Below are 16,491 nucleotides of genomic sequence, written 5' to 3'. Positions count from 1 at the left end.
CCAAAAGTTGATGATATATTGACACATATTATTGCATTATTTGGAGATTTTAAGACTTTCATGTTTTTAAGCATCTGACATTTTAAGATGATAAGATTCTGTCTCATTTAAATTCCGTATTTTAAACAGCACTGACCCAGGATCTGTCTCCAGGAGTCTGTGATTCTTGGTTGGAACTTCAGGCTTATTAACTCCCCACCAGACAGCTATGATAACGGAAGAAACCATGACTGTGGGAATGAGGTGACATGGCATCCGGGAGATGGGGAAAGGGACACTGAGAAGTAAAGGAACTCTCTTTTGGCCATGGTTGACTGGTTTCGCCACTGGACAGAGATTGGGGTAATTAATGTTTGCACTAGGTATCCACTGAGGAAAACAGTTGTAAGGTGTGGTTTTAATCCCAGCCCTGAAACAAGCTTGAACTGTGACATTGATTGAGTTTCTCTTCCTAGCCAGGCTTTGGTTCTCCCATGTGTGAAATTAGGGGATTGGGTTGGAATCATATCCAAGGAAGTGTTTTTATACCAACGCTTAAGTCCTGTGAGTGACTAGGGAGTGTTTTCTACTATCTGCAACTTGCCTAGGCAGAATACTCTCTACAAGGACAGTCACCTCACAGAGTTTTCATGGACCATGCAAAGGTTGATTCCATCTCCATCTTCCCGAAGCTAACTGAGAACAGTTATTGTATCTCCCTTCTATATCTACTTTACCTAAGGTCATAAGAAATTCTCTCTCTGAAGCACTTTTTAATATATAGGGGGCTCTCAAAGCTTTTTCAAGTTAGATCTTTCTAGCATCCCTGTGAGTTGATTGAAACAGGCATGCCAAGTCTACAGATGGAGGAATTAAAGGTTCTGGGAAGTTAAGTGATTTACTTAAGGTCACACTGCTAATGAGTGGCAGAGCCAGGGCTTAAATGCATGTCTTAGGGAACCTCTTATTGGACTTCTTAGAATGCACCCCAGTGCCTCCATTCTAAGATCAGCATCCTTACCTGTGATATAGCAGGTGACCTGTCTGTTCTGCTCAGCAATATCAGCATCCAAGGTTTTAAGAGTAGCCACAGGTTCACCAGGTTCACTGTTCTCAACCACAGATCCTCTGTAGTCTTCAGAAGCAAAGCGGGGGGCATTGTCATTCTCATCTGTAATGGAGACTTCAACCAGGACCTGAGAAGATAGCTGGATGGTCTGGCCATGGTCATGGGCCACCACGTAAAAGCGATAGATCTGGCTGGTCTCACAGTCAAGTTCCTGGAGTGTGGTGATCCAGCCAGTCTCACTGTCAATGGCAAAGAGCTCGTGAATATTGCTACCAGGGTCCACTGGCAGCCTATAGCTCACATGGCCATCGTTCCCAGTGTCCTGATCATTGGCAGTCACTTGAATGACTGAGGTCCCCACTGGCATGTTCTCAGTGAGAACAGCTTTATATGGATCAGCCTCAAATATAGGCCTATTGTCATTGACGTCCTTCACTTGGATGTTAACAGAGACCAAGGAACCCAAATAAGTGTCATTATGGGGGCAATGTGCCATCAGATCAATCTGGTACCATTTGGTGGACTCATAATCCATGGCCTTCCTCACCTTTAGAACCCCTGTGTTTTGGTCCAAGGAGAAGATGCCATACTTGTTGCTCTCTGGTGTGGTGCCCTGAACTAGACTGTAGATGACTGGATCTTGAGCTGCCACTGCTTTAACAGAACCAATTTCAGACCCCTCTGGAAGGTCTTCAGATGCAGAAAAAGTATATAGAGGTTCAGAAAATTTGGGCAAGGATACTTCATTAGGAACCACCTGAAGTCGTAACAGCATGAGAGAGTTCCAGTGAGGAGGACCCCCATCTTGGGCTTTGATTTTTAAGTCAAAGGCCCGATTTTCCAGGCCCACCAGGCTCTCTTTCACCTTGACAACGCCAGTGGTTGGGTTGACTTCGATGACTTCTTCTTCCAAGTCCTCCACTGAATCCACTGAATAGGTGACATCTGCATTCTGACCCTCATCTGCATCATAGGCCAGCACCTGGATGACGGGGGAGTCTTTACTGACATTGGATTGGATGGATACAGTGTACTCAGATGCTTTGAACTGTGGGGGGTTGTCATTTTCATCTGTGAGGATGATCTTCACAGTGCAGAAGGCCACTCGTCCTCCTCCATCCTGAGCCATGACCTTAATAGCAATGACTCTTTCTGTGGAATTTTCCCGATCCAGTTTCTGCAGAGTGGTGATCTGGCCACTGGGATTTATGGAGAACTTCTCACCTGCCAGTTTATTGATGATGGTGTAATCTATAGTGCCATAGGGACCACTGTCTTTGTCTATGGCTAGCAATTCAATCACCTTGGTTCCCACCTTTGCATTCTCGGCTAGTTCTGCCTCATAAACATGCTGCTGGAACTCTGGGCTATATTTATTGGCATTTGTAGTGTTGATATACACAGGCACAGTTGCTCGGAAGACCCCATCAGAAGCACCGACCCTCAAATTGTAAGAAGAGCCCAGGTGCTTTTTGCAAAGGTTGAACATAGAAATTATTCCCGATGAGCTGTTAATGGAGAAGTGCCTGTCCTGATTGCCAGAAAGAATCAGGTACTCCAGGCGGGAGGTGTCCCCACTGTCAGGGTCAAGAGCTTGGACTTTGAGAACCAGGTGTCCACAGGTTGCTAGCTCGCTGACATTGGCTTCATACTGAGGTTGTCTAAACTCTGGGGGGTTGTCATTGATGTCAGACACATTGACAACCACAAGGGTTTCACCAGTGAGCGGGGGGTCTCCTCTATCCATGGCCCTGACCTTCACATGAAAGTGTTGTTGGGCTTCGTAGTCCAGCTCTTGAACTGTGGACATCTCCCCTGTGCTCCCATTGATCTGGAAGAATTTGGAAACATCTGAGCCATCCTCTACAATATGATAAGAGATGTCACGGTTCTGCCCGGAATCCTGGTCAGAAGCCAGCAGATGGATCACAGGGGTCTGTGCAGGCAAGCCTTCTGAGACTGAAGTGGTGTAGACCAACTGAGAGAAAGTGGGAGGATTATCATTGACGTCCTCCACGAGGACTTCCACTGTGGCTTCAGAAAATGACCCCAGAGCTGTGTCTGTGGCCCTGACTGTGAATACATGTTTTGTCTTAGACTCATAGTCCAGAGGGCCTGTCACTGTTAGGACACCAGTCTTAAAGTCAGTGGTGAACAGCATCAAGGGCTCTTCCTCCACAATGTTGTAGATGAGCCGGAGTCCCTCCGGACTCCGGGCCTGGGTGTGGAGAATTGGGGTATAGAGCGTGATATTTTCAGGCACTCTGACTTTGTAGTAAGGACTCTGAAACAGTGGGTTGGACTTATTTCTCACAATGACAAGTACCTCTTCCTCAGTCTGGAGGGATGGGGTCCCTCCATCCCGAGCAATGACTTTGAGGTGATACTTATTTAGAGCTTGATAATCAAAGGGTTTCTTCAACGATATGTCCCCCAGATAGGGGTCAATTCGAAAATATATGTAATCTTCTGCCAGTGCATATGTGATAGCACCATTCACCCCTAAGTCCTGGTCGGTGGCAGATACCTGAAAGAGGACATCCCCTGGCTCTGTGCCATCTTGGATGATTGTGTGGTAGGGCAGATGTTTAAATTCAGGGCAGTTGTCATTGACATCCTCAATGGAGACTCGGACCAGAGCCTGAGCCACACGCTGAGGTGTCCGATTGTCCCTCAGTTCCACTGCCACCTCATGAGTGTCCTGCTGTTCTCGATCAAACCCCACACCTCTTGTCTGCAACACACCAGCTGATTTTACCATATGAAACATATCTGTGCCATTCAAGAGGAAGTAGGATAGGGTGTCATTCAAATGATTGCCTTGGGCACCAAGAATCACCAGTGCCTTTCTGTCCAGCAAGTTCTCCCTCACCGTTGCCCTGTAGACATCCCAGTCAAACTGTAAGCTTGTGTTAAGGGCTTGTGTCAAAGAAATTTTTACCAGCGCAGTATCTTGATACAGGCCATCAGAAGCCCTGATGGTGAGCTCCCGAGAAAGTCCCAGGAAAGCAGGATTTAACACAGATATGCGACCTGTAACAGGGTGGATGGCAACAGCTTCATCAGCATTGCCACTTTTGATGCTGTAATTGACTTCAGAGTCATCATCACTGGCCCAAACCATGAGGAGCTCCATACCCCGGTGGATGGGCTTTAGTACTGCTGCTTCATATATCTGGTCTGAGAACCTTGGAGGACAGTCGTTTACGTTTCTGATGTTGATTATGACCTGGGCAGCCCTGGGTGCAAATAAGATGGGGCTTCCTTGGTCATGGACATAGATGCTGAATCGGAGAGAGGGCATGTTCTCATAATCCATCTCTAAGATGACGGTTAGGGTTCCCATGCTGGGATCGATTTTTAAAAACTTCAGAGCCTCTGGCTCCAAAATTTTATAGACCAACAAGGAATTAGCTTCTGTGTCACCATCCGAGGCATGAATCACAAGGGGGTTGTTGTTTTCATCCATGATCATGCTGTTCAGTGGAGCTGCTTCACTAACTTGGCCCACAAAAGTTGACTTTGAGAACATGGGAGCATTGTCATTTTCGTCAATGATGTAAACAAGAACCATGACATCGGTAAATGCCCCCGCCATATTGCTACCTCGGATTTTCAGTTGGTAAGATGAAATTTTCTCATGGTCCAAGTTCTTCTGGGTGGAAATGAGGCCAGAATACGAGTTCATGGAGAATACGCCATTCTTGTTTCCCTCTCTTAACTCATAGGTAACTTCTGAGGAGCTCATTGCTGAGATAAGGAGGACTGGGGAACCAACAGGGATTGATTCAGGAATCTCTACAAAGTACTCTGTGTTTGAAAAGACGGGAGCACTGCTATCTGAGGGGTAAACGTGAATGATCACTGTAGCCAGGTCATGCCTTTGTGGGGAGCCTTGATCTTCCGCCTTCACTGTCAGAGTATACCGGGCATGGTTTGCCTGATCAAGTTTCTGTGCCAGAGTGATGACGCCTAGCAGGGCATTGATGTTGAAGAAACCCTCGCTGTTCCCTGAAACAAAAGACGAGATTAACTGAAGTTTACCACACTCTCAAGAGGTACCAGATAGGCTTTCTAGATCAATAGACTCTGACACAAATGTTAGACAGGGCAAAATCCACATCCTGTGCCTCCCTGCATTGAGTTATGATATAATGTGTAGGATAGGTATATACTGTATGAAATTCCTTATGTGTTGCACATAGTAGGTGCTCCAAAAATGGCAGCTTCAATGATCACTAAGTCTTTGGGTCACAATCTAAGATACAGACCAAAGATGAAAATAATTATTACATATCAATTATGAATTATAAAACATTTAATGTTTTTTTCCTTTTTAGGGCCACAGGGGCGGCATATGGAAATTCTCAGGCTAGGGGTTGAATTGGAGCTGTAGCTGCCAGCCCATGCCACAGCCATAGCAATGCCAGATCCGAGCTGCATCTGTAACCTACACCACAGCTCGCAGCAATGCTAGATCCTTAACCCACTAAGCAAGGCCAGGGATCAAACCTGTGCCCTCATGGATAATATTCAGGGTCATTTCTGCTGAGCCACAATGGGAACTCCCATAAAACATTACAAATTATCAATAATTAGTTGGGTACTAGATATTATCATTTTGTCATATTAATTTATTAAAATAATTAATACTTATGAATGATAGTAATAACACTTGGCACTTGTATGATATTTTACAGTTTAAATATTTTAACATATATTGTCCCTGTTAATCTTTAAAAAGACTTTGTAGTGCAGGTAATATTCCTATTTTTCAGATTAAAAAATTTATAATAGATAAGAAATTATGATGTGGCCTTAGAAGAAAATAAAAGTTACTCCTAAAACTATTCCATCTATCTTATAAAATATTATAAGTTCCTTTGCACATGCTCAAAGATATTTTTTTAAAGGTTGCATGGACTTCATAAGAATCCTTTGCATATTGGTGGAGATATATATATATCTTTACATATATATGTATATATCTGTATACTTTTTTTTTTTTTTTTTTGCTTTTTAGGGCCGCACCTGCAGCATTTGGAGGTTCCCAGGCTAGGAGTCAAATCAGAGCTACAGCTGTTAGCCTATACCACAGCCACAGCAACACCAGATCCAAGCCGTATCTGCAAACTACACCACAGCTCAAAGAAACACCAGATCCTTAACCTGCTGAGCAAGGCCTTGGATAGAACCTGCAACCTCATGATTCCTAGTTGGATTCATTTCCACTGCACCACAATGGGAACTCCCTGGATTTATATATTACCCATGCAAATTTTCCCAGAATTTGAATAATCCTTTGTTATTGTTCTTAGCATCTTTGCAAGTGCATTACCTTAGGTCCTTATAGTCCCGGGGATGCGCTAGAATGATAACTTGCACATCCATGTCTTTGGCGTTTCCTCTAGTTGCCGAGGCCCCTCCCCTCATGTCCTGGCCTCAGAGCCAAGCCTCTCACCTCTGGGGAGGGAGTAGTGGACCTCAGCATTGACTCCCCGATCACCATCCGTGGCTCGGACCTGGAGCAGCTCTGCGCCTGGGGCTGTGGCATCAGAAACACTCGCCTCATAGTGGTGCTGGGTGAAGCGGGGTGGGTAGAGGTTCCCATCCTCCACGTGAATGTATACCCACACAAAGTTCCTCTTGATGGGCATCTCCTGGTCGCGAACCTGTGGGCCCAAGGAGGAAATGGGATGAGGAGCAAATGGGATGGGAGGAGTCAGTGTCAGATGAAGGTCAGTGAAATAGAATGCCAGTGACAAATATACCTAGTTGCAACTCTCTCTACTTTAGATTGTGCCCTCATTTACATTCTTTTTAAATAAATATATCAATTTGAGATTATTAGGCTTAGGTATGCTCATGGATAATTTCCCTCTTGGAGAAAGGCAGAAAAAAAAGCAGTATTTCTCAAATGAGTTTCAGAGAGTATTCTTCAAAATATTAACCTATTATTCAGCAAAAAAAAAAAAAAAATCCTATAGTTAAGTAAATTTAGGGGGCACGGAATTACATGAGGTTGAATTTTGCCTTGATGCAGAACTTCTCAGAGCCTTGAATATAAATTTAAGTGCCCAGAGGGTGATAAACTAATACCTAAGAAACTTGAGCCAGGAAGGCTGGACTCTGGTTCTGTTTCCATCATAAAGAACTGTGTGATGGTGAACAAGTTGGGGGGGGAGTCTCAGGTATAAGATAAGAGAAATGGATGGGACCAGGACTGGGACTAGTGTGAGGCAAATGTGACATGTAGGGTGTACACTTAGGGAGGCTCTCATTCTCTGGGTCATAAAAGGGCAGACGCAGGACCCTGAGAGTAAGTCCTTCTTAATTTGTGGCCTTATATACCCGCTTGCTCCGGGTGAGGTGGTCTCTGCGTCCCTCTCATATCTGATGCTCTGCGAGTTCACCTTGTGTCATTCAGTCACAGAGCAGGGGAAGAACTGTTGGGAGATATTTGGAGTGAGCCCAGAAAAAGCCAAGGTGGCAGGAGCTTTTTTGGCAGCTGTCCCATCCCTTTTTTCATTCCCAGGCATCCGCTATGGAAGGTGCCTCTGGCAGGCTGTGAAATGTCACAACCCATCTCATGGATTATCTTTATGAGCATCAGTACACCTGGCTCAGCAGGGGAAAGGGACCCGTCCGCATGCCCCCCAGCGTGCCCACCCACACACATCCATATGCCAGCGTATTCTCACCCAATTTTTCAGTTAACTCACCATAACAGTCAGTGTATGCTGGGATGGCCCCGAGCCCAAGGCTAATTTCCCCACAGTTACAAGGACGCCACTACTCGGGTCCAGCTGGAAGAGGCTGGCACTGCCCGGGTCTTGGCTGCCATGTATGGTATAGATGAGGCCCTTGCCCTTGTCTTGATCTGTGGCCTGGACTCGGAGGAGCTCAACTCCAGGCAGTGTGTCCTGGGGAACCCTGACCTCATAAGAAGCCTCCAAAAACTGGGGCCGATGGTGGTTAACGTTGGCAATCATGAAGATGTAGACCTGGGGAGAAGCAAGAGAGAGAAGACAGACTGAGCTGCAGGGGGTCAGGGACCCTGTCTCTCTGGTTCTCCACCATAACAATGGTGCCTGGCATGCAGCCGCTGCTAGATACCTATTTGTTGAATGAATGATAGGATTTCAAAATCACAAGGCTTTCAGATGGTAGGCAGTCTAGTGGTTTTCAAAAATGGAATTCTTGTTAAAGGGCCTTTTCTTCAAATGAAACTTTTTGGTAAAATTCCAGGATATGAAACAGATCAAACTGGCTGAAACCAGAGTCGACATCCAGAGCCCCACTTATCTGCATGGTCGCCCCTGTGGTTCTCCATCTTTAATTGAAAACCGCTTATTTAGACAAAACCCCTCAGTACACAGAGATCCACAGTGGGAACAAGAATTCTCTGCAGATCACATTCTTCGAGAGTGTATCAGATAAGACTGCAGTGCAGAACCTTGATTCTGAATTCATCGTTCTTTTAGGTGCACCACATGCCTTGTGTAGCCTCATCCCAGCCAAGGAGACCCCAGGTGTGCTGGTGGTATAGTGGGGAGCATAGCTGCCTTCCAATGAAGGAGGCCTCCTACTCCTCTCAACTCAGGGTTCCCAGGGAGGCCTCTCACCTGCGTGGCAATGGTGTGGGACCCATCAGTCACTTCCACAGTCAAGTTATAGCTTGACCTCCTCCTTGTATCCAGAGGCTTGGCGATGACAATGCTGCCCATGGTCTTTTCAATGTCAAAGTCCATATCCTTGTCCCCACCTGGAGGGCGAGTGAGGGGAAAGCAAGCAGGACCTCAGTGATGTAGGTGAGAGTAGCAGACCTATCATGGGATTTGGCTGGCAGGTTTAGAGGAGGAGGTAGTAGATCGTATCAAGTTATCGTCAAATTATTATCAGGATCCAAGTGAGGATACAGAATAAGGTAAACTTTAAAGGACTGAAGGGTCCCGAGGAAGACCAGAATTTGCCCTAGAATGTATTCTGCTGCTGGGATTGAAACATGCAGGAGTCATAAAAAACCTCATGGTTTTCAGGGAGGTTGCATGGTCGCAAGGAGCCTATGCACAGGGGGAGATGGAAATAACTCTCTTCAACAAGCAGGCATTGACTTAATAAATGAATTTAGATTAACATACAGCTATTTAAAGGTCTGCTAGTAGAAATCTGTTTAGTGAGATGGAAATACGTTCATGATGTATTTTAAAAGGTTAGAACATTTTAATATAACCCTAAGCATGGGTGTGGGTGTGTAAAGAAAAAATGACTAAAAGGAAACATCCAGATTATCTTCTGATGGGTGGGAATTTAGATGATTTTTATTTTCTCTGTATCCATGTTTTCTGTATGTTCTATAGAGTACATGTATTAATTTTGAACAAAAGAAGAAAAAGCCCAGACACTTAAAAAGAGCAGTAAATCAGAATTGGAAGTAAACCTAGGAGGTCAAAAAGCTCGAAGCAGGCTGGTATCCAACCTCTGAAGCAAGCTGGGCATCTCTATAGTAGGACTCCATGGTTCAGGTGGTACTGAGATTAGAGATTCTTAACCTGGAATCCCTGGCTGGGTTTCAGAAAATCTATAAAAACCCTAAATGTGTACAAATGTATGTATACCTTTATATGCATGGTCACGTGCATCTTTCTAGGAAGAAGGCCTAAATGTTCATCAGATTCCCAAAAGGATCTGTGAACCACTCCCTACCCCCAGGTGTTTTGTTGTTTTTTTTTAATCTTGGTTTAGAGACAGAAATTTCAGAGACGGTCGTGAAAATTTGGCCCCAAGTGTCTCCTACCATGAGAATGGACACCTTCCATGATCTTGAGGATGGAAACTTGAGACCCAGTCATTAAACATGGCCCTAGGCTACAGCTGGTCTCAGGCTCAAGGTCAGTGAAGTCAGCTCTGCAGTGACGTTACCACTGAGGCAGAAGAGGAAGCATACAACTTGTGCTTTCTCCTCTGGGTCTCTGTACCACCATGTTAAGTCTCTTAGGAACTCAAGGTAACTGAGGCCCCATCTAATTCTGGCAGTTACCGGTGAAACCATGGAGATTCCACCTGAGACCACAGCTGATGCGGAAGGAAAGCTTAGCAGAAATGGTGATTCTACTGCCCACTGTCCCAGAGAACCAGGGGAGAGACAGTCACCACTCATGGCCAAAATGGTGGCTGCCAGGGAGTGTAACCTTGAGAGGGCTCAGAAGGATTGTGCCAGGAGAATGAGGGCTGGTCTGTAGGGATGGTGGAAGGGGTCTGGGGGGCTGGCTCTCCTTGGGCCCTCACCTGAGATGCTGAACCAGAAGAGACCAGGTCGGCCCTCCACACTGATGACTCCCACCATGTGGTTTACAGGGTCTGTCTCCATGACTGTGAAGCTGTAGTGAGATTCATCAAAGGCTAGTGGAATGGAGGAGGGCCGGGGCTGGGGGATCCACTCGATGTGTAGCCGGACAGTGGCCGAGAGCGGTGGCTGTCCACTGTCTGTTGCCTTGATCTGAAAAGAGGCCAAAACTGAGGTGGGGGCTTTGTCTGTAGGGTTGGGGCCAAGAAACAAGAAGCCCAGGCCAAGAAAGAAAGCTCCCCATGATTGACTGAGCTGACCTCTTGTCTCCTGGTTCATCCATTCGGCTCATGGTTGAGCACTTACTGTAAATAGGCACCGTGCCATTGCAGCAGGCACGGGGGTGAACAGAACACAGAACCTCCCGGGAAGTGAGAAATGAATCAAAGCCACTGTTAACTGAAGACTTACTGTGTGCTGCTTCTAAACAGACTTTCCATGCATAGGCATTTTACCCTGCACAACAACCATAAACATAAACTAGACTTTATTGAGCTCTCACTCTTATCAGGCCTTACTCTAAGAGCAAGACCTAATTTAAGTGCAGCATCTAATTTAATGCTCATGACAGCCCTCAGAGAGGTACCCTTATCACCTCCCTTTTGCAGCAGGAACTTGGGGCTCAGCATTATGAATTTAGCTGCCTGGGATTGTCTACCTGGCCAGCCATGAGGCTGGGGTTGGACTCAGGCTAGTGACATGAGAACCTGAGCCACAGCCACTTGCTCTATTGGCTTCCCATCAGGAAAATGTTCTTAGCCTCATTTTACAGATGATAAAACCAAAGATCACAGGGGTTAACTTGTCCAAGGCCACACAGGTATAAAATGGCAGTACTAGGAATGGAACCCAGGCTGATCTTAATTTCACAGCCCCCGCTCCTCTCACCAAATCTTTAAGAATGGGGTAGATTTCCCAGGCAAGGACCTTATTCCCCTCAGAGAGAAAGGCCCAGAATTCTGATCTTTTGGCCGAAGTCAGGACTTGCAGTTTCTCTGGGAAAAAGCCACGGAGGGGAGTACCATTATGCCTGAAGGCTGTCTCCCTCTGAGTCCTCAGAGAACATCCCTGGCCAGCTGTGCCTCCACACACCCCTCTCACCGTTAGGATGTTGTACTCTCCAGCTGTGAAGGTGCTGCTGGATGACACCACGCCTGTAACTGGGTCGATACTGAAGCCCTCCTCATCACTCTCCTCAATACTATAGGTGACCCTGCCATTGAGCCCCTCATCCAGGTCTGAAGCCACCAGTCTGTACACAGGTCCAGGGGTCACTGGGTTCAGTCTCTCTGGAAGGCGGACATTGAAGAGCTTGTGGGAGAAGACGGGGGGATTGTCGTTGACGTCCAAGATGCGTACCACCACCCTGGAGGTGGACCTTAGAGGGGGCTCCCCATTGTCCAGCACAGTCACCTGCGGAGAGAATGCAGCTTGAGGAGACAAAGGAAAAGCAGGGATTATGTCTCACCACCCACTGCACCTCCGCCACTACCCCTGCTTTCCACAGCCTGGAAGGATCAGTCAACAGTCAAATCAGAAAGTAGGCTCATGATCTTTACTGTCATAACCTCACCTACTTGGAACCCAGCTCTCTGGGAACCTCGCCCACAGGAAAGCCAGCGAGAACAGAGAAGGAAACAAGAAAGAACTGGAGGAGTTCCTGTTGAGGCTCAGCAGAAAATGAATCCGACTGACATCCATGAGGATGCAGGTTCAATCCCTGTCCTCGCTCAGTGGGTTAAGGATCCGGCATTGCTGTGAGCTCTGGTGTAGGTTGCAGACGCAGCTCAGATCTGGCATGGCCGGGGCTGTGGTGTAGGCCAACAGCTCCAGCTCCAATTCAAGCCCAAGCCTGGGAACCTCCATATGGTTCTGGTGCAGCCCTAAGAAAGCCTTTAGTGCAGAGTAAAGGCACTAAAACAATTTTAGGATCAGAGACCATTTCATGTCGGGGCAAATTGTCCTATAGGCATCAATATGAAATAGAACATTTCCAGAGTTCCCATTGTGGCTCAGCGGTTAACGAACCCAACTCACATCCATGAGGACATGGGTTCAATCCTTGGCCTCGCTCAGTAGGTTAAGGATCCGACGTTACCATGAGCTGTGGTGTAGGTCGCAGATGCGGCTCAGATCATGCATTGCTGTGGTTGTGGTGTAGGCTGGCAGCTGTAGCTCCAATTGGACCCCTAGCCTGGGAACTTCCATATGCCATGGGTGCAGCCCTAAGAGACAAAAAGACCAAAAAAAAAAAAAAGAAAAAAAGAAACAGGACATTTCCACTCTAAATGATTCTGAATTTTTAAAATACTTTGATGTTAAAATATAAATACCTCTGCAAACTATGGAAGAATACTTCAGTCTCCAGATGGCCATTTTCCTGCCACTTACTAATAATGCCTGTTTCATACAAAGGAAATACCCAGAGCCTGAGAGCCTAGAAGGCAACATTTATTTCAGTTCTGCTGAGGAATATGGTCCCTCCCACCTGATGTATTTAAGTCTAAAGGAGATGCCTGTGCATCACTTGTGGATTGTGCAGGAGGGGGGCCTAACTAGATTCTTCCTGATTGAATCCCCCCAGGTCAAGACCTGATGCCTCTCATTGGAATGGTCACAAGGGATGCTAGGTGATTTTTTTTTTTTCTCTTTAGGTCCACACCCACACTATATGGAGGTTCCCAAGCTAGGGATCCAATCAGAGCTACAGCTGCCAGCCTAAGCCACAGCCCCAGCCAGGCCAGGTCTGAGCTGCTCTGCAACCTACACCACTGCTCATGGCAACGCCAGATCCTTAACACACTGAGTGAAGCCAGGGATCAAACCTGCATCCTCATGGATACTAGTCGGTCTCGTTAACCACTGAGCCAGGATGGTAACTCCTTTATGTGATTTTAGAGACACCCCAGAGAAAGCATGGACCTAGAAGACAAAGATCTGAGTTTTCTTCCTGGATCTGCGACTGACCTAGTGTTTGACCTTGGGTGACTCTCTGTAGACCGCGGGGCTGGGCTGGAACCCAGACTAGACAAGTACATAGCCCACCTATACCCGTCCCTCTTCCTGCATTCAGTGCAGGCATTGCTAATCAATCCATGCTTCTTGCCCAGCAGGATGTGGTTTCAGATTCCTTCCCTTCATAGGGGAGGGAGCCAGTGAAGACCCTGAGCATCTTCACCACCAACCAATCTGATTGGACTCCTAGCTTAGGAACAGCAAGGCTTAGCTGAAGTAGCCACACCTCCCTGAGTCAGCACCTCCTCGGCCACTGCCTGGAGACGTGCATGTGGCCCCAGGGCCTGGCTAGACCCCAGCCTGGCCTCCTGCAGGAGGTTTTCGAAGCCAGTGAATGGGTTCAGCAGCATCACTCACCTCCAGGATGTGTTCATCCTTGTTCTCTCGGTCCAGCTGCCGGGCGGTGGAGAGCAGACCTGGAGGAGAGATGGTAGGAGGGAGACCTGGGCCCAAAGGGGAGACCTGGGCCATCTTCCTGGGGAACGTTCAAGGGTTTTATCAAAGCCTAGATCAGAATTTGCTTGTCTTTGGAGAGCAAGAGCATGAAGGGGACATGGAACTCTGGAGAGAGAGAAGGGCAAGAGTGGCAGGGGAGGTGACAGCGGAGATGATGACAGCACACTGAGCAAGGTATGTTGTTGAGGACACAGGCAGCTTATCAGGAGTCACGAGTGGGATCACAGCCGCTACCCTGAGGTCACTAGAAATCACAAAGAGGTGGCCTTTTCCTCCTTTGCTATAATTCTCTTATTCACCTGGGACTGGCTCTTCCCACGCCAGGCTGGCACAGATGAGCCCGAGGAGGGCTCCTCTGGGCTGTTCCCAGCTCCTCCGTAAACTGAGGAAGGTGGACTTGGTGCTCTGGTTTTCATTTTCTAGGCGCTGCAGTATAAATTGAGGCCACAAAGGAGAGAAGGTTCCAGTTCTCTGCAAGCATTGGGAAAGTCAGGCTCAGGGTTGTCAGGGGCCCAGAGGGGCCTCCAAGCACAGGTGCTACGGAGAGGTCCTAGCTGGGGAAGAAGGTCTTTTTTCAATGAAAGCAGAGCTATTGGTAGGGGTCAGTGCGCCCCCTGAAAACTTTCAGTAAGTTTCTTGATCTTGTTCAGGCAACTAAATGATGGAGTAAGGGAACCAAGTGTGGGGATGGGGGCTCTGTGAGGGGGAAGGGGATCCGATGTTGGGGTGGGGCCTCCAGTGCTGGAAATGGGAGCGGGGCATGAGGAGTGACCTCTGCCTCGGGCGCGGGCTGGGGGGGGGCGGTGGCAGGGGGCAGGTTCTTGCCTTTTTCTTCCCTCATTGGAGGTTGGCCTGGGAGGGACCTGGAAGGCTCCTGGAAAGCCCCACAGCCAGAGAGGAAGACACATTCCTCTGGGACAGAGTGAGTACTATGTCAGGCCACCCTGCCCAGCCTGTCCCCAGGCCGTGGGGGCCCGACAGAAGGGCCCGCATCCGGGTGGTAAAAGGGCAAGCAGGGCCGTCCTTCCGGCCCATTGCGGCTCCTCTCCTGCTCCTTCTCTGCTTCTCCCTCCCCATCCTCCTTTCTCTCCTCTTCCACGTCTTTCTCTCTCCCGTCCATTTCTTTGCATCTCAGAATCTCAGCCACTGTTTCTCCATCTCCGGTGTTTCTTTCCTCTCTCTCCTTTCTCTCACCACTGCCTCCCCCCGCCCCCCCCCGCCACCCAGGGCCAGTGTCCCTGGCACCGCTGCCGCTGAGCTCCTGGGCTGTTGCCCCCGCTCTCAGCCTCCTCCCCGTCTCTGAGGTTGGTGTCGGGATTCCCAGGGAGCACCCGTGGAGCAGGGGGTCTGGCGGAACCAGCCCTCGGGGCTGTGTGTGTGTCCACCAAGGACCCTTCCTGGCGTGAAGTAGGCATCCAGCCAGTGCTGCTCTCATCATTTCTCCCGTCCAAACAGATGTTCCCCTATCACCCCATCGCAGCCCCATCCCTCTTCCCCCCCCCCCATCCAGGGGCTTTCTAACTGCTGTTGAGTCCGCCTCTCATGGATTTCAGGTCCTGCTACTCCTCTCATCCCCACCCCCACCCCCCACCATCTAGATCTCGCTCCACCCACCCTCCCTGCTTCCTCTCCCTCTTTGGCCTTCCTGGGAATCCCAAGAGCCAGCACTCGTTGAGCTCTTCCCTGTCCAAATGTTCTTTGAAGCTCCCTACACATCTCCATCTATGAACTCATTTGATCTTCTCAGCCACCCAGGAGGGAGCTATTGTTATCTTCATTTTACTGGTGAGAAAACTCAGTCATAGAGCAGTTAAGTCCCTTTCCCAAGATCTTGCAGTTAGTAAGTGGTGGGAATGGATATGCCTTTAGAAAATGAAGGCATTTTCTAAATGCTCCCTCTTCAACAAGCCCTGGGTCTTCTTCCCTCCTGGCTATTGCTCCTGTCACTGTCCTGGCCCAGGTGCCCTCTCAGACTGCTGCCTGTCACATCACCCCCCATCCTTCAGCTCAGCATAAGTGCCCCCTGTTCCCTGAAGCTGTGGCTGGTCCACCACACTGACCAGCTTCCTGTCTCTTCTCAATGGTCACAGCATCACATCAACTCATATTTTACCATGTTGTACTCTTTTATACTGGTTCTATAGGGTTTTTTTTTTTTTTAATATCCAGATCTTCTTGTTCCCGATGGATCTTCATGTTCTCCTCAAGGCCTGAAATTGTGTCTTATTTATCTTTTCATCTTTGCACAGCACAGTAGTTTGAATGCCTTATAAAGGCACTAAACATTTGCTGAATAAATGAGTCTTGGGCTTAATGAAAGATCATGGATACTGGCAAGTCTCATTCATTCATTTCCCAATTGTTTACTTATGGCCTACTCTGTGCTGGGCCCTGAAGATATCCGAGTGGGCAAAAACCATCGAGTTCCTTTTCTGGAAAACCTTTGAGGTCTAGAGAAGGACATGGATAATTAATGAAACCATCGCACACGTGAACATAGCATTCCCTGCAATTGCTGTTTTTGAAAAACGTAGCTGCAGCTGGGAGATGTATGATAATGTCAGGAAAAACTTCTCTAAGTGGAGAACAGCTGAGCCAAGATCTGGAAGAAGAGCAGGAGTTCGCC

General features: G+C 47.8%; 1 protein-coding gene across 1 annotated transcript in view; it reads right to left on the bottom strand.

Moving 5' to 3' along the window:
* The window catches only part of FAT2 (FAT atypical cadherin 2), an 84,272-nt gene that overhangs the window by 39,396 nt on the left and 28,385 nt on the right, over positions 1-16,491 (bottom strand). The window contains exons 4-10 of the mRNA XM_021076658.2: positions 13,767-13,825; positions 11,496-11,807; positions 10,337-10,547; positions 8,674-8,813; positions 7,771-8,052; positions 6,510-6,720; positions 1,001-5,059 (exon numbers count right to left, since the gene is read on the bottom strand). Of these exons, the coding sequence (XP_020932317.2) occupies positions 1,001-5,059; positions 6,510-6,720; positions 7,771-8,052; positions 8,674-8,813; positions 10,337-10,547; positions 11,496-11,807; positions 13,767-13,825 (5,274 nt within the window). The remainder of the gene's footprint in view (positions 1-1,000; positions 5,060-6,509; positions 6,721-7,770; positions 8,053-8,673; positions 8,814-10,336; positions 10,548-11,495; positions 11,808-13,766; positions 13,826-16,491) is intronic.

Source organism: Sus scrofa, chromosome 16 (genome assembly GCF_054392235.1).
Source record: "Sus scrofa isolate SSC_HxYL_T2T_F1_AM1 chromosome 16, Sscrofa_HxYL_maternal_Yorkshire_Landrace_v2.0, whole genome shotgun sequence".
Classification (NCBI taxonomy): Eukaryota; Metazoa; Chordata; class Mammalia; order Artiodactyla; family Suidae; genus Sus; species Sus scrofa.
Note: the sequence above shows the minus strand (reverse complement) of the source record. Positions and strands in the feature narration are given on the sequence as shown.